The sequence below is a fragment of the Peromyscus leucopus genome, chromosome 10 (genome assembly GCF_004664715.2).
Source record: "Peromyscus leucopus breed LL Stock chromosome 10, UCI_PerLeu_2.1, whole genome shotgun sequence".
Classification (NCBI taxonomy): Eukaryota; Metazoa; Chordata; class Mammalia; order Rodentia; family Cricetidae; genus Peromyscus; species Peromyscus leucopus.
The window spans coordinates 36,664,752-36,687,702 of NC_051071.1; the positions used below are offsets into that span (position 1 = coordinate 36,664,752).

The window sequence follows — 22,951 nt, forward strand, 5'->3', positions numbered from 1 at the left end:
CAGCAGATGGCCGACCTAGGGTAATGGTCAAGGCATGTGTGCGGCAGAACACAGTCTCCAGCTGTTTTTCACTCCTGCTCCTTTAGGTCACCTGTGCCTCCTATGCCTTCGTTAACATTTTAAAAGTATTTTCCCACAAGAAGCAAGGAAGCCCTTACTAACCTTACACATTGCTTTTTTTTTCTGCTGAGTACATGATTGATGGGAATGGAGATTTCCAAAACTATACATAAAGGTGCCCTTTGCCCTCACATGGTATATTTTTAAGACTAAAATACCATGGGCTTTATCAGGTGGGTTGCTTATTTCAACATCTTCCCTTGCAGATCTAATGCAGATACAATAAAATTAGTGCCATCTATCCAGGCTTTTCTCACACAGAAGTGAGAGCACAAACGTTTGAAGAATGATGTGTTTTACTTTGTGGAAGTATGTATCCTGGGAAGTGTGTTAGGAATTCAAACAGACTTCCTCCCTTGTTACAGCTGTGTTTTAAAATGTCATAACCAACTACGTTTAACAGTAGAATTCTGATTCAGTTATTCAGATCGCTGCCCTGTGTTCCCTCTCCCTCATATCAATATTAATGATACTCCATACAGTCAAAAATTCTACTTTGATCAGATTTAAGACTAGCCTGCACTGTCAACCTCTCATGTCCTCCAATCCATGCATGCATTCACAATTCTCAGAATGGTTTCCCAGATCATATATCTTTAAGCAAATGAAGAAATGAATCTAGCTGAATTAGCAGAAGTTAACACCAGTAGAAACTAGCAGTTGAGTGTCTACCAACACCATGTAATAGTATTTTCATTCCCTTTTATTGTAGACATTCCTAACTGGAATTCAAAGTTTGGAGTATTGGAAAATTTGGATAGACTCTTACTCATTTACTGATTAAGTACCCTTTCTTATCACTCCATCTTATGTTAAAATAAATCAATAGTTTAAATGCTCAATTTGAGTTAGAAAATTTCAGAATACTGATCCTGGTACAAAAATGACCTAATTATTTATGGATAGAAAGTAGTCCATTGTCTTCCACATAGCTTTTGAAATGTTTCTTTCCTTATTTTTTTAACTTCTGCTAAGGTAACTAAATTATAAAACACTGTACTGAGTCTATGGCACCCCCTGGAACCTTGCTATCCCTGGCTCACTCCTGACCTCTCATAGCTTCACTCTCTACCTTTCGACAAGGAGCTCCCACATCCTCCCTATCCTTCACTTGACATCTCTTAAGTCTCTCTCTTTCAGAAAACCCAATCTGTTCTTCCCCACAGCATCTTCCTTTGAGAGCACCAGGAACCTTTCTTGCTTAGCATTCAAGTCAGAGGCATTGTTAAACATGGTTGGATATAATGGGTTAATGTTTCTCTTTCTTCTCTCCCTCATGGACAAATTCCACAAAAATGGGAGAAACTTTTCATTGTCAGCCATTATACCCCAAACATGTTCACAGGGTCCGATATATAGTTGGCTTTAAAAAAATATGGGGTGTCAGAGATAAGTGTAGTCCTCACCCCTCATCAAGTAAACTTCTCTTTTGAACAGATGGAGGTCATTTCAGAAAACCACAACCAATCTTAATGCCGGGTTGTGGGACCCAGTCCCAGTGGCTACATCTACAAAACACACCCATACCTAAGGCTCAGGGAACATTGTAGGAGAGAAGGTAAAAAGAGTATAAGAGCCAAAGGATCAGGGAGTTGGAGGGGAGACTGTGTCTCCTATTAATGACAGAAGCTAAACTCATTAAGTCTCACAACATGACAAGCACGAGAAGAACAAAGACAATAGCAATATACAAGGGAATGCAGAAAAACCCAGGAGGCCTCAAACTCTAAGTACTGCAGGAAACCAAAGAATGCTGAGAGTGGGAGAAATGATCTTCCCCAAGGAAGAGCATAGCATTTGGTTATCCAATACCAATGTTCAGCCTTGAAAACAAATGTGCAAATAGCAATTACATAGACTGAGCGTGTAGTTAGAGATATATACGTATATGAGTATACATATATACTTGTAACAATAATTAATGAGAAAAGAGGCCATGTATTCCAGAGAGAGCAAACAGGGGTATATTGGGGAGTTTGGAAGGATAAAAGAGAAGTGAGAATTGATGTAATTATATTGTAATCTCAAATATAAAAGAAAACTTTTTTGAAGTCGAGGAAGAAAGCTGGTCAGGTTATATGTCTTAGCAGTGACATTTTGAGACTAAAGTATCTTTTGGAGAAATCTAGCATGCAACAATCTACCTTTCTGTGCAAAGGGCAAGTCTGATATGAAATCCTTGCTGGCCTTATAGTAATGCTATAAATTCTATAAAAAGTAAATGCATTAAGTTAAATGCTAATTTAATTAAGTAAAAGCCTATTTAATAAAAATGTGGTGTTATGAAAATTCACATATTTGATAAGATTTATTAAAAAAAGAAAATTGGTAAAAAATAATAAATATTAAAGACCACTCCAGTAAGTTGTACTAAGAAATCTGAATAATAAAAGGATATGATATGAAGAGGGAATTAAGAGGGATGATAAACAAAAGAGCCTATTGTGTTTAAAAAAAAGAATAGTAATATCAGTTAAGCACAATAAAGCAGGCATTAAGGCCCACTTCAGGTATGGTTTCCCAGAAGAGCCTTCAGTATGTATTGGGATTTCATGTCTTCTATACTTTATTTATACTGCAGGGGCTCTGAGCTCATGTTGACATTTCTTTCTTCCACTGAATGAAATAATGTATTGCCTAGCTGAGTGTAGTGCTCTCTGTTACTTTCTTATCTGCATTATCCATCTTTTTTTCTTTCCTAAAAGGGCTATTTTAGAGACACAGTTAAATTTTACATCTTCAATTCTAAAACTTCCTTTATCAATGAAGAGCAGAGGCCCAGAATAATGAAACTATTTCATTTCAAACAGACAATTCTTATATGTTGCATATAGTTGCAGAAGACTATGCTAAGAAGTAACACACACACACACACACACACACACACACACACACACACACACACACAAAACCGTTATTTTTAACAATGAGGATACATTCTTCCCAGGATCTCCTTCTGATGGGTCATTCTTCAATCCAAATCAGGCTTTGTAAGTTCTGATGATCCAGTTTTTAACTGTTCCACCTAGGCAGTGACCATCACATTTTTTATCCAAGCCAGGGCAACTATGCAAGTATACTAGAATAGTGGTCAATAAGTATCCTGAAACAACATATGTAAAATAGGACTGACCTGAGCAAGCCAGGATGAATGGTCACATTACCAGTGAGTCAAAATATACAGGAGAATATTTTCATGGCTTAATAACCAGTGATTTATATCCATTTCTCAAGGGTGGGACTTGGTGGAATCACACTCTCTTAGGTTTATGGGTGCCATTCTTCATAGCTCATGCAGTGTGATATAGAATTTGTTCATTTCTAACCCAAATGTTTACTAATCAGATGTACCCAGAGAAGGTGTTCAAAAAACTAGGCATGACTTTGTCACAAAAAATAATAATAATAATAATACCTCTATTTAGGACATGTAGAATTTGGTGTGTTATCTTTGGGATGGACAGATGTTTGCAAAATATCTTACGACTACATACAATGTATCATTCATCAGTCTCTGTTCTAAATGACAGTCATAGCACCAACCATCATGGTTCACTCTGTCCTCTCCAATATGCAAAAGCAGCACAATCATATAGCAACAGTTTGTTAACCCCTTTGAAAACTGGCACATGGATAACATTAATTTGCTCATCTAATCAAAAGGGAAATTACAAACACCAAGAAACCACAGTGTCCCATACTATTGCTTTGTCACTGGGACTTTTAGGAATTCAAAAGCAAAAGCAAATCAGATTTCCTGAGATTCACAAAGTCAAATTTTGTCTGGGTTCTTGTCTCTCGGGGGATGGATAGGTACAGACACTGAGCCATCACTCAAGCACATTGGACTAAACCAAACAAATACACTGACACATTTTCTCATGCTAAGCTAAATGCATGAGGACCTGCTGATTGACCAGTAAATCACAATCCAAACTATATAGAATAGAATCAGAATATGCTCACCTTCTTGTCATCTTGAAACTGGTGTTCTCCAGAAGAGGGGCACCTATTGATATTACCTTGGTCATGGGTTTTCTTTTTACCTTTCTCATTTTCTGTTATTTATCTACTGAGAACTAATTCTGGATACATATACTTAAAAAATTAAGTGAGACACTCTTCTCATTATATGAAGGCTAGGTGACTTTTCAATAATGAACCAGGAGTCTCTGGTTTCACTACAGCTAGAGTATATATTCCTATTCTTCCTGAAAAAGTAGTGCCATTATTCTTGTACAGTTTCCCCTTGATGATCAGATGTGCATGCAAAGCTCAGCACCTGTCGAGGAGATTTATATTATTTCCTATCTCAAGCTCAACTCCTAAGACTGTAGGTAGAAGTTTTCCTGTGTCCCACCTGATCCTGCAGCTGCTCAGACCCAAGTAAACACACAGAGGCTTATATCAATTATGAACTGGATGGCCTATGGCTCAAGCTTCTTGCTAGTTAGCTCTTACATCTTAAATTAACTCATTTCTATTAATCTATAAGTTGCCACATGGCTTAGCAACATTTTCACATCTTATTTATCCTGCCAGCAGTGCCTCCTTCCTCCCCTTTCTCCTCCCACTATCTCTCTTGGAATTTCCTTTCTGGCTCCAACCTGCCCTGCCATAGGCCAATGTAGCTTTATTTATCAACCAAGCAGAGCAACACATTTTCACAGCATACACAAAGACATCCCATAGCACTTCCTGACTTCACAAGACTCACACTTCAAGACACTATTTATACTTTAAAAAGTCGTCTAATTGCAAATGTAGCAGAATTAAAAAAACAATTAGGATTAAATAAATAGCACAATGAATGCACTTACTTTAATATTCAGTCTGGAAAAATTTAATGTCCAAACTTAAGAGCCTAGCTACATTATTAGTGATGAATGAGGTATGCAAAATTAAGAAAACATGTAAAGATTAAGAAACTAACCTAACTTAACTATAAATAGACAAGTTGGAACTCCTGCCTTGACTATTGCTTATTCAGTAGATGGTATTTGAGTGTAGCACCTAGTACATTACAACCTAGGAAGATGCAAAAGCAAAGCACCAGGACTGATGCTCTACATGATGATTCAGTCAAAGACGGAGTGAAATCCAATAATATAAAATACAAATACAACAGCATAAGCCTAGAGCCTTACCAGAAAGCCATGCTGCAGGCACAAGCATGAATGGGGAAACTGAGGACTTAAATGAAAGAAGAGCTTATTATTAAAACAAAAGAGAAAAGAAACATTAGCTCAAGCATGGGAAATTAATTTATAGAATGATGAATAGACCACAGTGATGAAAGTCTGGGTAGATGGAGCTTGAAAAGTGAGTTAAATGGTAATCACATGTACCAGGTGCTTTTGTGGAGCTTCTTAGTGATTACAAGAGCCTCTGTATCTTTAAAGTAATCAGCCAATCATATCAGAGTCAGGTGGACAGCCATGTACTGAACACACACACACACACACACACACACACACACACACACACACACACACACACTGAGAAAGAGAAAGAGAGAGAGAATTATTATGTATAGCTTCAGTAATGACTACTACTACTTTTATGTTATTCATGTAAGGATAAGAAAAACGTAGATGCCATTAGGGTTTCTTTTCCTATTTAAGTTGGAATGCTCCCTTTAAAACCATCTACAAAGGATTTAGCAGTATGTTCAGCCAGCATTTCCTGAAACATTTCTCTTGCCTCACTGCTTTACATATGGAATCTAGGGAGAAATTCCTCAGGAAGAAGGGAAGGTCAAGTCTTTGTGTTTTGTGTTTTCACTTGGAGATGAGTGCCAGTCTAAGTGTTCTTTTCCTAGCTCAGCATTCTTCTCTGCTTGTGCGTTGGGAACCACCTGAAGGCAGAGCCGCCCACTTTATCTCAGTAGCCCCAGCATCTATCACAGTTCCACAGTCTTGATGAACTATGGTTGACCCTGAATCAGTGGCTGGGTTAAAGCGAATAAAGAAGGAACTCCTTGTCCTTCCTTAGTTATTTGTAGTGCAACATCATATTTCAGTATAAAGTAAAAAGTATATAGAATTAATAATTTCATTTATCTCAAATATTCACTCTATTATATTTTACAGACTCTTTGATATAGACTATTATAAATACCCTGTGCACCCCCAGATGATTTTCACATCCCTCCCTGGCTGTTGAATATAATGAATCAATTCTGTCAAAGTCTCTTAGAGTGGCAGTACTTGAAATTACAAACATTAAATAAATGGTTTTAAAAGTACCTTACTATGTATGTATGTGGTTAAACTTTTCTGTTACAGGTTTAGAGACCCTGAAATTCTCATGGAAAAAAAAATGAATGAGACTTTCAGCACAATAAAAATATTGTACTAAAATATTATTTTTTAGAATATGGAAAGATAGACTGAAATAATAATAAATGAGTGCATTTGTATACTTCACCATAAAAAAAAAGTTCTTTGAAGTCTAAATAAATGGCCTTCATTTAGTGGCACACATTTGTGTTAGCAAGTAGTGTGCTATATCAAAGGAGAGGCTTGCAACAGAAGGCTGCCTTGAAGCTCCTAAACTCACACACTAACAAAGTAACATTCTTGGAGGAAGTGAACATCTGCTTATATGGGTGATTTGTTCCTTTATTGAACTAATACAATTGAAAAGCTAATTTATAAATAAAATAGAGGGCGATAAAAAGAACTTTAAAAATATTGCCTTTCAAGTCTTACACCATGATTAGAGAATCTTTTTGGTGATTAGACCTGGCCAAACGTATTTGAAATACTAACAGCATAAATCATTGGAAGAAGTTTCCTCATAGACTATCAAAAGTGCAGTCCTGTGTAGAGTACCTGCTATCTACATGGTTATGGTCATAGTTTATTCATTGATAAAAATTACACTTCTTAAACTATTTGATAGTCCTGGAGAAAGTGTATTCTCTCTCTCTCTCTCTCTCTCTCTCTCTCTCTCTCTCTCTCTCTCTCTCTCTCTCTCATGTTTACTTTTACTTTCTTTTTCTTTATATAACAGTGGAATGATTAGTATGTATTTCATTCATCTCTTTTAGTGACATGTAAGAGAGAACCAAAATATTTTTCTTCTAAATTTAGAAGATCTGAGATAATATGAAGATTATGTTTTTACAGATAAAACTATAGAATTAACCAAACTAAAAGAAGCATACACCAAATTATTCCATTTAAAATCACCCTGTTTGTGTTAAGATCAAAATATGTACAACTATCCCATTATCTTGTCAAGATATTAGTCACCCTTGGGTGTACTTCTGGGACTAAGCAGAGAATGGTGAGGGAAACTACAGGGACAGGAGTAAATATGTTTCTGGTTATAAAACCTGGTCACTTTGAATGGGTTACTTGTGAATAGGTTTTTTTTTTTTTTTTTTGGTGTTCATTTGTTTTGTGTGTATATTTTACACTTTAATTTAAAGATAATGCATGATTAAATGTAAAAATTGGGGAAAGAAGAATGAAAAACACTCAAATGTCATTGTCCTAATCTAGTAATAGCTAAAGGGTCCCAGACAATCCACACACCACTTTATCTGCCTTGCCTGGAGCCTGGAGCCCATTCAGCCCCAGAGCCAGTATTGAGCTTAGACATGTGATCTTCTGGCCCCAAATCTTGTGGGAATCACCTATTTTGCTTTGTTGTCAACTATAAGCTGTGATGCAGCCTGCTGACTTGAAGCCTGCCACCTTCCTTGGAGATCTAACACTCCTCCCCTATTGCAGGTGAGCTGTGTGAGGAAAAGCTGGACTTCTGTGCCCAGGACCTGAATCCCTGCCAGCATGACTCCAAGTGCATCCTGACACCAAAGGGATTCAAGTAAGTCTCGGGCCATGTCGGAATCTCAGTGAGGTGGGGGGTTTCTTTGAGAAACCTGTCTCATCTACCATCCGTAGCTTCACACTTTTGCTGAAGATTAAAAATGGGTCACATATACCCTAGTGCTTGTGACGGGTTTGCAAATATTCCTGTGCACTGTGGACCTTTATTAGCACACTAGAAAATAACAACAGGGAAACCTTTGTTCACCACAATGTCTAGGAAGCCCTTTATGGAATGGAACAACCTTTGAAGAGGCTTCCTTACATTTATTTAAAGGCCAATGCAATTAAATTTCTAACATCCACCAGGTAAACTTATTTTAAAATTGAGAAATTGATTTTGATGTAACTAAAAAGTCTATGATCAATTGACTGTCTGGGCTGGGGAAAACACCATGGCACTGTGGCCAGGTTACTCCAGACATTTCTGGCTTGTGTCTGTTGTCTTTCTGTAATTATTGATAAGGACTATTATTAACCTTGTTCTTGAGATCTAAGGCATCCCTTTCACACTGCACAGAGAGCTCCCTCAAGTGAGCTAAAAAATTTATCAAAATCATTTCCCCCATAGCAATATTTCTGAAATATGCTTGGTACCAAATTAGATGATAACTTTGCTACAACCTTGAAATACATTAAGTGTCTACCGGAAATTTTAGAGAAGGCAGTAACTTAAACATCATCTAGACTAAAGTCTTCATTTTTTGAAGTATACTTTTATTTTTAATTAATTGATTTTCTTTACCCCACCCTGATTACATCCCCCCACCTTTCCTCTCCTGCCAGTCCTGGCCAACAACATCCCCTTCCCCACATCCACTCCTCCTTCTTTCGCTTCAGAAAAGGACAGGCCTCCCATGTATATCAGCCAGTCATGGCATACCAGGTTGTGGTAAGACAGGAGAGATGGCTCAGCTGTTAAAGACCTGACTCAGGACCAAAAATATGAATTCATAGTTTTAAACACAAGGAAATATTAGCCCAGAGAAGTCAGAGAGCTGTGCAAAGGCCACATGTTACTGATAGAGCTGAAACTGGACTAGATATTTTGCAGTTATGTGATTCACAGAAGCCATATTCCTACTAACAGATTGTCTAGTTTATTAGCACCACAGTTGACTTGAAATCGAGGATAGACTAGATTTTGGGGGATGACACAGCTATAGTCAGTCGTTAAGCCATGCTTATGTAAGACAAGTGGCAAAGACCTCTTCTCCTTCATCAGCTGGTGTTTCTGCAGTATCTACTGTCAAAGGATAAACTGAATTGAATAATTATAGAATTTTCTTTTGACAATATTATCAGTCAATTTTACTTAAAATCTAAATTTTTAGAACACATGCATATACTTGTAACACATACTCATTACATTTATTACTGAGAAAGGGTGTAGACCTGAGTCCATCTTTCATTACATTTTAATTTACAATTCTAGCCAAAAACGAAAAGTCTTGTTAATTTTTTTAATTTTATATACAATGCTACATTGCATTTTATTCCACAGAACTCTGTAGGTAAATTGCTTTAACTCCCAATGGCTTTGATCTGCTCACAGTTGAAGTTGGCAAGACAAAACTACATCACTTATGTGGAGCAAGCACCACCACTTTGCAGAGAATTAACAAGGATGGTTTCCTGGGACACCATATCTGATAAACAGATTTCACAGGACTTTGTGTAATTCTAAGACAAGTTATTAGTAAGACTTAATGGAAACCATTCTAAATGAGGAGAGCTTGTCTTAAACAAAGGACAGATTCTTAATTAAGCATGCTCTATTACTAGCAATTAGGTTGCACACTCTCAAGAGTCTTCCTTGCTGGAGTCTGGAAGGACTGATTTGAAAGCCCACTGCTTTCAGCAGTCAGTAATTCACGAGCTCATTTTATAGCTGTATGCAGTTGAGCTGAAAACAGGTTAAGTCAGAGTGTGAGCTATTACTCCCATCTTATAAATAATTGCACACTGTGGGAAGTATAGCTACAGAAAGAAAACGGTCTTGAAAACCGAACAAGGGAAGCCAGGAGAGAAAATCTTTACTGAGAAATGTTGTTTGGACAAGTTGTAAATGTTACTTCAATTGCATTTTCTTATTACTAAGCTAACAGAGCTGGTTTTACATTTCATGCTTTATTATACATTTCATAAATCTCCTGAATTGCTTTGAGATATTTTTAGAGCGTGATATGCCATAAGCAGTATTTTGAAGAATACATCTTTCTTAGTTAGCATTTAGAGTCCTAAACAGTGTATTTTATATTCTATATCTCCTCCCGCACCCCTCATCAGATAGTAGAATTGAAGAGATGTGATGGGCGTTGTTGGTAATAGAGATTTAGGGAATTCTTATTTAAATATTCCTTCCTGCTTTAAAACAAGAGAAAGACAGAACAATCGGTCATGACAGAGCTGCTAGTTCTGAAGGGCTTAAAAATATTTTTTGGGAAAAAAGAGGGCATAAAATATCTCCTAGACAGCTACTGTGGTAAATGTATGGTTCTCTTATCTTTTCCTTTGATTTCTTTTCTCAGATAAATAATTCAGAGCATTTCAAAGTGTGTCTTCTCTTTTTAATGCTCAGCACTTCGGTGGCACTGCCCACATTAACATTGATGGAAGTTCCCTTCCAGGGCCCCGTCCATCTATTTGAGAATGTGTATGACCACTTAGGGTCCATTTAGTTTCAGACTTGCTGTTTACTTCACTTTATGGTGATTTAGTATTAAAACCAGCCAGCTTCAGTGCAAACATGCTTACACAGTGAGTTCATTTTGTTTCTAAACCATACATGCAACCTGAATGGCTCTCTTAGAAGAACTGTATTCCCGTTTGTTTAAATATATCAGCTCTCCAGTAAATAACCTGATTTTGCATCTTTAGATGATACCCTTGGCACTCAGTAATGCCACATTCAATCAGGTTTTTTTTAAACTATCTTTATTCACTTAAACACTAAAATTTTTATAGAACATTGCATTATTAGTAGAGAATACATATAAAGGCTTTTCTAGAATTATCAAGACTCGTAGTTAAAACAATATGCTAATGACTTTATACATAGCATTTTATTGACTATTTAACATGCTTGTAGAGTAGAAATTATTATGCCATGCCATAGGTAGGAGAGGGAGACTTAGACTCGTGTGCCTTAGTTAAAATGATGTTTTACAGCATGTGAAATAAGCTTGATAAAGAAAGACAGATGATTCAAGATGTTATTTCCATTTGGAATTTTAAAAGTTGACTCATAGAATCGGAGTATAGGGATAATGCCACAATTTAGGTGTAATGAAAATGGACTTATGTTAGTCCCCAATATTAAGATTCTGTAGGGAGGAGATGAGTGAGTTCTGAGACCTAATATAGAAGCAGTGACTACAGTTAACTGCTTCATATATTTGCTAAGAGATATGATCATAGTTACACTTGCCATTACAGTAAAAAACAAATAAATAAAAGTTAAGGTAATTATGGGAGGTGCATTAGTTTCTCCTCCTGTTGATGTGACAAAACAGCCTGACAAAAACAACTTAGAGGCGAAGAAGTTTACCTTGGCTCACAATTCAATGTACAGTTCATCATAGCCAGGGGTTAGGGTGGCAGGAGCTGGAAACAGCTGGATAAATCACATCGACAGGGCCGGGTGGTGGTGGCGCATGCCTTTAATCCCAGCACTCGGGAGGCAGAGGCAGGTGGAGCTCTGTGAGTTCAAGGCCAGCCTGGGCTACAAGAGTGAGTTCCAGGACAGGCTTCAAAACTACACAGAGAAACCCTGTCTAGAAAAAAAAATAAAATTAAATAAATAAATAAATAATAAAAATCACATCGACAATCAGAAAGCAGAGACAAAAGGTGAATACAGATGTCTGGTCAATTCCCTCTCTTCATGTACAGTCAGGGATCCCAGGCAGGAAACAGCACTACCCACCAGGAGTGGGCCTTCTTATTTCATCCATGTACTATAGATCCTCCCCATAAGCACGCCAAGAGGCCTATCTCCCACATGAACCCTGTCAAGCAGACAATACTAAGCATCACAGTGAAGTGATGGATATTTAATTACCTTGATTGTGAGCATCCTTGCCCAATGTGTACATATATTAAAACATCATGTGGTAAATGTTGAAATACTTCATTAAGCAAGAAAATATAAATGTTGATTTGTTAGAGGAAAAGAAAATACACATTTAACAATGAAGCCAGAATGGAATACAAGTTCTCTGTGACTGCAAAGCCCAAATTCTCTGGATTAAAACATGGTTTCCTGTCATGTATATGTATGTGTGTGTGTGAGGGGAGGGGGTAATGTAGGTGTATGTATATGTATACACACATAACATAGAAATGAACCCTCCTTTAAACTCAAAGGAAACACACTAATGGAAGCCCCGTTATCTAAACTGAATAAATCATAGCAAGAACATGTGAGGAAAGAGTGGAGGGTGGAGAGGGCTATCACAAGGATTATCCCCATCTGTAGCCATACCTATACAAGTTCCAATGTCCCTATATCTCCACAACACATATGAGAGTATGACCCTCATCTATGAAATGCCTGAAAACCTAGACACTACTAATCCCTACATATAATCTATTTCCTGTAGTTATTAAAGATAAAATACAGCTGGCAAAGTAGGTACAAGAAGAGACGAACAGTAATTAATAACAAAACTTTTAACAAAATACCATAATAAAAGTTATCTGGAGGTATTCTCTTGCTCTCAAGTATTATACTAGATACTACTCATCTTTCTTATGATATGTGAGATGATGCAGTTGCCTATAAGATGGGAGCAATAGACATAATGACATTGAGTGCGACTACTACCTAAGGGTTTCCTGAACGTATATACTTCAACACTGTGAAAGTCGATGTGATTTCATTCCTTCGGGGAAGGTAGATATTCAGGGATATTCAGAATGCATAAGTGGATGATAAATATTCAGGACCGGACAGAGTTGACAGTACAGAATCTGATGCTACTTGGTAGGATGTACAACATAACACATACTGTTGTATTGTTGCTTGTACCTGGAATCTCAATGAAGAATTTACACCATGGGTAGCTGTAACCATGATTAAGTGGGGACTACAGTAGTCTGTAAACCATTGTATGTGCCGTGTATGTGATTCCCTAGAGGGTCATGAATTCCTGATCCCTTACTGCCAGAGTGATCGTCAAGGAGTTAAGTGTCATTCTTCTGACAGTCAGTGAGCAAGCCATGCTTCATAGTGTAGCCTGTGCTGTTATGTAGCCATCTATTAATTATGTTTTCATGTTAAGGGGGTGTCATTTTTATCCAGATGAAATGCTGCTGTTTTCTGTGATCGTTTGGGTCAGTCCACAGTTTGAAATTGTATCTCCTTGTTGAAATAGGTGTGACTGCACTCCAGGATACATTGGTGAGCACTGTGACATTGACTTTGATGATTGCCAGGATAACAAGTGCAAAAATGGCGCTCACTGCACTGACGCAGTGAATGGTTATACGTGCATCTGCCCTGAAGGCTACAGGTGAGGTCCTGATGGCACACGGGTATTTAGGGAAATATCTCCAGGTCCCTAGTATCTCTAATCTAATCTAATTTTTCTTCTTATTTCGTAGTGGCTTGTTCTGTGAGTTTTCTCCACCCATGGTCCTCCCTCGAACCAGCCCCTGTGATAATTTTGATTGTCAGAACGGAGCCCAGTGCATCATCAGGACCAATGAACCGATATGCCAGTGTTTGCCTGGCTACCTGGGAGAGAAGTGTGAAAAGTTGGTCAGTGTGAATTTTGTAAACAAACAGTCCTACCTGCAGATTCCTTCAGCCAAGGTTCGACCTCAGACAAACATTTCACTTCAGGTGAGTGGTCCCCTCCAAGGAGCTGACCTGATTGGGGCTCACATTTAGCTGCCTGACATAGTAAAGGAAATCTTCCCTGTGTAAAAAGCTTCAGATTTTTTTCCTTTCAATAGCCAGAATGTTAATTCACTACAGGGGGGGCGGGGGGGGGGCGGGTAGCGGGGACGGGGGGAGGTTGTCCAAGTGGCCACTTGATTTTACATTTTAAGTGAAGGTATTTTGCCCGTTAATTTGTACGGCTCTGCCCTTACTTCTCTGCACACAGGAAAGACGTTTTTTAGGAAACTTGCTGCTGAGATGCAGCACCTTGACTTGGCTACCCCCTTGTCCAGAGCCTTGAGGCAAGGGCATGGAATTAACAGACATTTTTATGTCTTGCTAGTAAGACAATTACCATTAGGCAAAACTTTCACACCTCTAAGGTGTACCTCGTACTAGGTTAGGGATAATAAATGTAGAGTATTGGGACATACTTGCTTAATCAGTAAGCAAATTTATTTAGTATATTTTCAATTTAAATGTCTTTGATCCACTTCCTAGAGGCTTCCCCCTCCTTTTATTTTTGTGATCTGACACCAACAATAGGGGCGGGGCTTCTGAAATTATGAGGCAAGAGCCCTGGGAGGGAGACAATCTTCCTTTAAATATCTTTCTTCTCACCATCCACCTTCTAGTGCTAGCCACATTGAATAATAATGTGAAGTTCACCGCTACTGGGACTTTTAAATTCCAACTTGCACTTAAATTCTTTGAAAGCCCCCAGAAGAAAAAAAAAAAGCAATATAAAACCAAATATATTCTATTTCTCCCTACACATGATATGAGTGTAAATAATTTTGTATAGGTTTTGAGAATTCATTTTGATTAATATAGTCACATGTAGTATATGCCAGTAATAAAGCTTGGATTAGCAGCAAAAACAAACCAAAACTACAGATACATGAAAATTTCCAGCAAAGACAATTCTGACATGACATCTAAAAGGTTTCCTTGAATATTTGTGACTGTTTTTCTTAATTTAACTTGGATTTATTTACAACAGAACAATTCACAGACAAGTTGCCTTTAAGCAGTAATTTCAACAAGCATTATTTTCTCATAGCCACGAGACAAACCATAGTGAAAAGCCTTCATTCACTTAGCTGCCTGTTTCTTTGGATGAATACATTTGGTTGACTGTGCATCCTAACATCAGGGCTACCTCCTACTAGATTGCCACAGATGAAGACAGCGGCATCCTCCTGTATAAGGGTGACAAAGACCACATTGCTGTGGAACTCTATCGAGGGCGAGTTCGAGCCAGCTATGACACCGGCTCTCACCCGGCTTCGGCCATTTACAGGTGAAGATCTCTCAATTACTGGTAAAGGTGAAAAAACCTGTTCAATGAAGAACTGCTTCTCTTCTAAAAAATTCTACAATGGGAAGGGCTGGGAATATTTTGGTGATAGCAGGTGGCTTAGTGAACTTTATGAACTACTATAGCAGGATACTTGTGATTGAGTAACATAAAAATCCGAGATTTATTTTTTATAATTTGCAAACTAGGAAATCCAAGATAAGGACACTAATCTTGCAAGGAAGTACCTTTTATCAGTATCATCTTATAGTAGAAGGTAAAAGGGGGGGAACATGTGCCAGAAAGAGGGGGACGGAAGGAGGCTGGCCCATCCCTTGGTCAGGGACCCACTCATGCTAACTAACCCACTCCCTGAAGCTTCAGTCTTTACCCAGGTGAAGGCAGAGCCCTCATGACCTAAATTACCTTGTAGCGTCCCTACCCTTCAACACTGTTGCGTTGGAGGTTAGATATTTTATGCATGAATTTAATACATACGCACCTAAGCTATTGCAATAGGCTTTGTAATTCCCTTAGTATCAATAATCCTTGATCATCCGCTCGATTACTTCCAGTGTAAAAATAACAGTACAAATCACCTTTAGATCAGGGATGATACTATAATACATAGTTTCTCTAGGCAGATAACTTAAATGAATTAAGCAAGTCAAGTTTAGGGAAAGACTATGCTCTCACTCTTACAATCTTTAAAGGGCTGACTCTGTAAGTATATATTCCTCTATGACAAGTAACTTTGAGGTAGACAATGAAATAGAAGTGGTTGTGATGAGAGGGAAATCAAATCAAATCTCTTTCTACTCACATGCTGTCATGTAAAAATGTTGGTCCAAGTCTATTTATATCATTCATCTATTTTCTCAATATGAATTTTTTCTCTCCTTTAAATATTGATTCACATTGCTGTTGTTGTTTCAAGACAAGGTTTCTCAATTTAGTCCTGTCTGTCGTGGCGCTCTCTCTGTGAATCAGGCTGGACTGGAACTCAGAGATCCACCTGCCTCTGAGTCATGAGTGCTAGGATTAAAGGGCTGTGTCACCTTGCCCAGACTGACTCACATTTAAAGCTCCACATTTATGAACAAAACACATCTGTAGAACAAATACCCTTGGCCACAAGTGATTGGGTGTTGACTTTGAAATAAAATATAGTAAGTGATCTCAATCTTATTCATGTTATCTGTGCATATATAAATGTGCTTCAAAAGCCTTCACAGCTTATTGGCTCCTACATAAACAATTCTGGGAAAGTAGATGCCAATTTACAGCCATGAGTAGAATTTGATCAGTCTTGCTGGTGGTTAGCTAGCCATCTTGGGACTATTTAGAGCATAGACACAGACACATAAGTATTGGTTTTCAAGTGGAATACAAGGGTTATTTCACCTCCAAATGTTGATAAATTACTGCCAACTTTTTATGTATCATTAAACTTCAAATTATATAGTGTTTCAGCCCATAAAAAGATTTCCAAAGTTTGTGGTTCATTTTATTTTATTTTTTGCTTTTTAATGACAATGATGCAGTATAAAACTCTTCCAAACCATAGTAAAGATTCTTGTGTTGGTATATTAAAGCTAGAATTCACATAAAAATATAACAAAATATTTCTAAATAAGTTGGAGGAACCCAAGTGATATTACCCAAATGAAAACTTACTAGAAAGGGCATTTTGTGTTTGTTTGATTCTACATTCATTGCCATTTATTTTGCCTCAATTAAAAATAGTTTGTGTCCTGTGACAGTTATAAAAAGAATACTATGTTGCATACTCTCCACTCTCTATTTAAAACTAAAAGCTCATGTTTCTGTTAGAAAATTATATAATAGAGACATGTGTTATTAGGTCTTGGCAAACAGGTTCTATTTCATTCTTGTTTCTCAAGTTAAAACACACAATTTGAGAAAGCTATTACATTATTTTATAGTTTAAAAAGACAGGCAACAATTACCTGAAGTTCAGGTATTATATTGTATTAACTTAAAATTCTTGAATATTAAGAAAATTAATAATATGCTAAGGACCAAAAGATAAAAAGACAGGGAGGAAAGAAAAAAATGGGCAAATCTTGGCAAAAACTTGAGAGATTATCAAGGTATAATACTCAATTTAAAATAAAAAGTAGAGGCAGGGTGTGGTGGCATATGCCTTTAATCCCAGCACTTGAAAAGCAGAAGCAGGTAGATCTCTGGGAGTGCAAGTCCAGCCTGGTCTACATTGGGAGTTCCAGGATGGCCAGAGCTACGTAATAAAGAGACCCTGTCTCAAGAAAAAAATTAAAGATAAAAATTATGAATGGTGTCAGAAGAGAGTAAAGGAATACAGATATTTGTATTCCAGGTATTAACATCAAGTACAGATGGACATAAAAATGGAAGGGTAGAAGTATGATTTCTGTGTGGATGCCACTACACAATATTTTGAGTTTTCAACCATTTGAATGCGTTCAGCACTTGGACAAAATCTTGAAATAATAGAAAAAGGACAATGCCCTGGAAACTGTGTATTAGACATATCATCACCATCTGGTCTTCGCCTAAGTATGCAGATAATAAATGATAGTACTGTCCTTGTAAGATTATGCTGGGAAGCAAAAGTAAGCAAAATATCCAGATAATTAATATAAATTAATAAATAATAATAACTACTAACATCATAGATTCAGAATTGTCCATCACAGTATTTATTCATAGACTGGCTTCATGACATCTAGGGTGGGGTGAGTTTGTTTCTCATCCTGTGTTTCATTCTGTGTCCACTGTGCAGTTAAATACTGCTCTGATTTTCAGGCTTATCTCCAACCATCAGAGAATGGTACAGTCTTTCTGCTTCTTCCCCCTTTTCTAGAAGTTGTGAGAGACATGCTCTACTTCGGCCTTGCTTTAGGAAAAATCCATCAATTGCACCAGTGCAATCAGCTCTTGTGAGCTACTTAATATTCAGTGAAATTAAATGTTCAAATCCTTTTTCTTATCAACTCTCTATAACATTGTTAAAATACGTACTGTTGCTTTAAAAAATGTAATTAAATATTCTTATTTTGGATAGCTGTTTTGTTTGTTTCCTTGCTTATGATTTCTGTTACATAAATTTCACTTTGCTGAACAACATTTTCTACATTATGTATTGCTTAGTGCTCATGAGGAAATTGCATATGGAAATTAATTTTCTCTATCAAGTACAATTGATCATTTGATTGATTCCTTCTCAACTTTGATTAAAATCTAGTTTATTTTGGAATATTAGAGAAAAACAATCACACATCCAGTTATTGTTCCTATAGGGTTGTTTTATAGTTTAAAATTTTTACTTGTGATGTCAATTATTGTTTCAAATAAATTAGGAGAGAATAATGGTTTCACAGGGTCAGATATAGATTGATATGTTTTACTTCAAAGTTATTTTTTCTAATCTAGATAAAGAGAACATTATTTTTAATAGAACTATAACATTTTTTCTTTAATAAAAAAGGTCCTTTTTCTAAGAAAATGACAATTTTGTAAACTCGATCAGCTGCTATTTATAATTTATGAGGGCTAGATAGAGTACAATAGATAGGAGCACAAGCTGCTTTTCAGAGTGTTGACAGCACCCACACACGGGAAACTTAGAACCACTGCACCTCCAGCTCCTGGTCTTTGTGCCTTGGCCTCTATAGACATCTACATTCTGGAGCACATACCTGCACATGGACACAGACACAAAAGTTTATAAAAATAAAAATATAGTGTTAAAATATTAGGAGATTAGTTAACATATCTTTATGGGTGTTAATGAAACACAAGATGTATTTTTTTTTTATTTTTCAGTACTAATAAAGTAGCATATTATCAGTTTATTTCTTACATCACCACAGAAGATTGTGGCCTTTTTAAGAAGAATATAGATTCCCAGCACCAGGAATACAAACAGGGAAATCTTGTGCTGGGGCCCTCCACTCCTTTCTGATTTTGGATTCTCCAGTGTGTGAAATTTTACATGCCTTACAAACTCGAAGGCAATGCTGTATTCCATGGAGTAGACTTTAATAACAACTTGTGTGAAGAGAATAACTTAAGCTGTGTTTTGAGAGCTCATAACATATAACTTTTCCTATGTGTAAAATGTGTAATGTCAGACTTGATGCTGTCTTGATAGCAGCCATGTCCCCAATATTTCTGTCATAGCAGTCATCAAATGCTACACATATAGGCTCTTTCTCCCCCAAAGGCTGGTTGTTTTGCTAATGCCTCACAATCTATAGGGATCTGATCTGCAACAACAGATATGAAGTGAGCTGTATAAGGAATGATTGAACACAGGTTCTGGCCACATGTCTGCTTTTTGAATTTAGATAATGGCATAGAGAGGGACTCAATACTAATACCATGACTGGATGAGTGAGTGAGTGAGTGAGTGAATGAATGAATACATCAACATAATGCTGTCTTCCACACTATTCAGAGACTAGAAATATAATTCTCAAATACAATGATCATTTGATGCTCATCAAAGCAACTTTATTTAACTGAGATTAACATAAACTTTTAAAGATTTTTTAAAGAAATACTTAAGTGAGTATACACACTTTTCTTAAAATTAAAATTAATGTCATACGCCAAATGAGATGGCTTCTTTGGAAACACTGTGAAAATTAGGAAATCTGGATTGTCTATTATGCTGGTTTACAGAACTACCCCTGTAAGAGACTGTTGTGATTCCATGGCACTTTCTGCTGCCAGCTGCTAGGTTTCCTTGGCTTCTCACTGTCTGGATTATCCAGTTGTCTAAGATGGAGGAGAAGCAGAGGAGAGAGAGAGGAGGAAGAGGGAAAGGGAAGAGGGATAAGGATGGACAAATAGAGGTGAGAGAAGAAGGAAAAGAAGAGCCCAGCACAGGTGGAACAGTAAAGATGGTCTCTCCTGGAGGTGGACAAACAGAATCTTTTCATCCTTATTTTCAAGATTCAACCATTCTCACGTGCTGTCTGGGAAGGTATCACCATGAGCAATATGACTTTTCTTTGGGCAAAGCTATGTCATCTCTCCGAACATCTTCCGTTTCATCTCAAGTGTTAGAACCATTATGATTTTCACATGCAGTTGTGAAACTTCGAAAGAGTACATACAAATGACACAGGGTAGGCTGGACGGGACACAGAGTAGGCTCCCAGTACCTGATGCGGTTGGTGGTTTGTGGATTGTCCTCATCTCTGTACAAAGGTGGATATAGACACTACTGAGAACCCCACTGCCTTACAGACTATAGTTACTTTCTGTTCGTTTCAGTATATTTTATCTAATTGAATATGCTTCAAAACATTGATGAAATACATTTCTAAATACATTATTTAGAAAACTAGTCTAGAAAAATTTCTTCTGAAAAATGCTGATGCACAGAGTAGACATAAACACCTTTAATCTCACTTGGCTTCCTGCTCCCTTTCATTTAAAGATAGGCAGAAGAGCTTTTTAAAATATATATAATATTAGTATCATATCCTCTATGGATGAATCATGTCCAGCATGAAGATGTCAACATGAGATGACAAGATCTTCTTGTCTGTTCCTAGATTCCTATTTGGTTGTATGGATTTTGTCACAAGATATTTAAATCTTTTAAGGCAAAACAACTGGATCCCACTGTCACAAAAAAAGAAAAGAAATAAGAGAGTGAGAGACAGAGAGACAGCAAAAAGGGAGAGAGAGAGAGAAAGAAAGAAAGAAAGAAAGAAAGAAAGAAAGAAAGAAAGAAAGAAAGAAAGAAAGAAAGAAAGAAAAGAGAGGGAAAAGGAAGGAAGGGAGAGAGAGAGGGAAGGAAGGGAGGGAAGAATTTTAGAATTCTCATCCTTATTCAACTATTGAAATACATTCAAACTGGTAGATTGTACGAATATAAAACTCCATTGTTAATATGTTTTGCTGAGTAGAAAGATGAGAGAGAAGGATGAACATTTTAGAGTTCCTGTTTTCTTTTAAGCTCCAAATTTTAAAACTGTTTTTATGAAGTAAGCCACACAGTTGGAAGATTGCATGGTTTTCTTATAACCATTTTCAGTGCAGAAATTCAAATAAACAAAAATCTCAGGTAATAGATGAGAATAGTGAACCTAAATTACATATTAATGGTAATAAATAGAATTTATGCTCCCAGTTGGATGGGGCAAAGTTAAGTGGTTCAATGGCTATCTTATTTTTTGAGTCCTCATATGGGTATTATTCCCTCGGGCAGTGGTGAAAGGACGTTTATCAATATTATCAGTACCCCAGAGGGCACTGTGCATTGCAGCAGGGCCTGGAGGGAGGTGACTGTGATGAACTGCAAAATCAGTGGTATCTCAGTCAGTCCTGCAGCAGAAATGTTGGGGTGCCCATCGTGCTTTTATTTTAAAAGCATACACAGGTACAGCATCCTTAACCAGCCCCAGCGCCACTCATTCTAGACAAGACAGCATGAAACACCAATTTCATTGTAGACTATTTTTTCAGCCAGACATAGTCTCTTCAGGTCCTGGGTTCCATATTATTTTAACAAACAAAGACACTGAAATTATTAATTTTTATAAACCTCTTTAAAAAGTCAAGATCAAGCCTGGCTTTATTCTATAATTGTATAAATAAAATTAATTTCAGTGGTTATTGTTCTCAGGCTTTTATCAGTTGAGACACTTATCTTGTTTTGTAAGAGGAAAATGTTACTGAGAAACTCACTCATTCTTGTATAATATTAGAGGAACCAGCCTCAATATTATACATCCCAGGGGCTCAGGAGAGAGAACTACTAACGGTGAGGACTATTTTCAGGAAATAGAATCTCAGCACACGAGTTCTATAGTCCACTTGCTTTAATTCCTCTGGCATAGCATCCTTTATACACAGCTTCAGTTCTATTCTCATGTCTAGCTCCTTTCTTGCCTAATTTCTCTATATTTATCTACTGTCCCCTCTAGGTTCTATCTTAATTCCTTCATCTAATTCTGTCCCTTCTAGGTTCTCATCTATCTAGTTCTTTTCCCTATCAGCTCCTCTCCCGTCTCCTTCTCGCTCCTAATAGTAAGCTATTACTTAAAGTCCACCTCTCCTAGGCGGAGTCTCCTTGTGGGATTTACAGTAAGTCAGGAGACGTGCATGTGAGCTGTTACCATTGTTAGTCCACCTGGGACTAACAATGGGCGCCCACCTGGGTGGTGTTTCCTGTAGTCCTTGAAAGTGGCCAAGGGAGATAATCTGATTCCTGAGAAAGCCTTTCCTGAGGCTGTTCTCCAAATACCTGGAATGTGTATGTCCAGAGAGTGATCAGTCTACACTGTTAGTCCTTCTTAGGGGAAATTCAATTGGAAAAACTATGAAGGCACACATGATTTTCATAACAGAATACAGCTGATATATAACAAGCCAAGTAACACCAAAAATTCTTTGGGATTTGGCTTCTTCTGGAGGAATTCCCTGATCCCTCCAGGTAGTGACTTTGCCATAACCAGCTGAGTTCTTATATATTCCTGTGGCCCGCAACAACTCATAATTGGAAAATATGATCCAAACCCAATTTGCATACATACTTAATATGCATTTGTATAATCTTTAGGCTCTCATCGTGCAATTATTCAAAGTTTTTTCAATATAGTGATTTTTATTAAATGTACCAAGTTGTACAATCTTCATATTAATTTACTTAAAATGTAACCATCCTGAGTTATTCAGGGATCTGGAAACAGCAGGTTAACCAGGATGCTTAACAAAATATTACAAGTTTGTTATGGGTAATTTTCAAGTGTTGCGTGGTAATTAAAAGCATAGATACACAAAGCA

The 22,951-nt window shown here is 37.2% G+C and overlaps 1 protein-coding gene across 7 annotated transcripts in view; it reads left to right on the forward strand.

Annotated features, from left to right (window-relative positions):
* The window catches only part of Slit2 (slit guidance ligand 2), a 336,048-nt gene that overhangs the window by 297,777 nt on the left and 15,320 nt on the right, over positions 1–22,951 (forward strand). For all 7 annotated transcript variants that reach the window (XM_028865886.2, XM_028865890.2, XM_028865888.2 and 4 more), the window contains 4 exons: positions 7,863–7,956; positions 13,337–13,474; positions 13,566–13,806; positions 15,018–15,148. In XM_028865886.2, the coding sequence (XP_028721719.1) occupies positions 7,863–7,956; positions 13,337–13,474; positions 13,566–13,806; positions 15,018–15,148 (604 nt within the window). The remainder of the gene's footprint in view (positions 1–7,862; positions 7,957–13,336; positions 13,475–13,565; positions 13,807–15,017; positions 15,149–22,951) is intronic.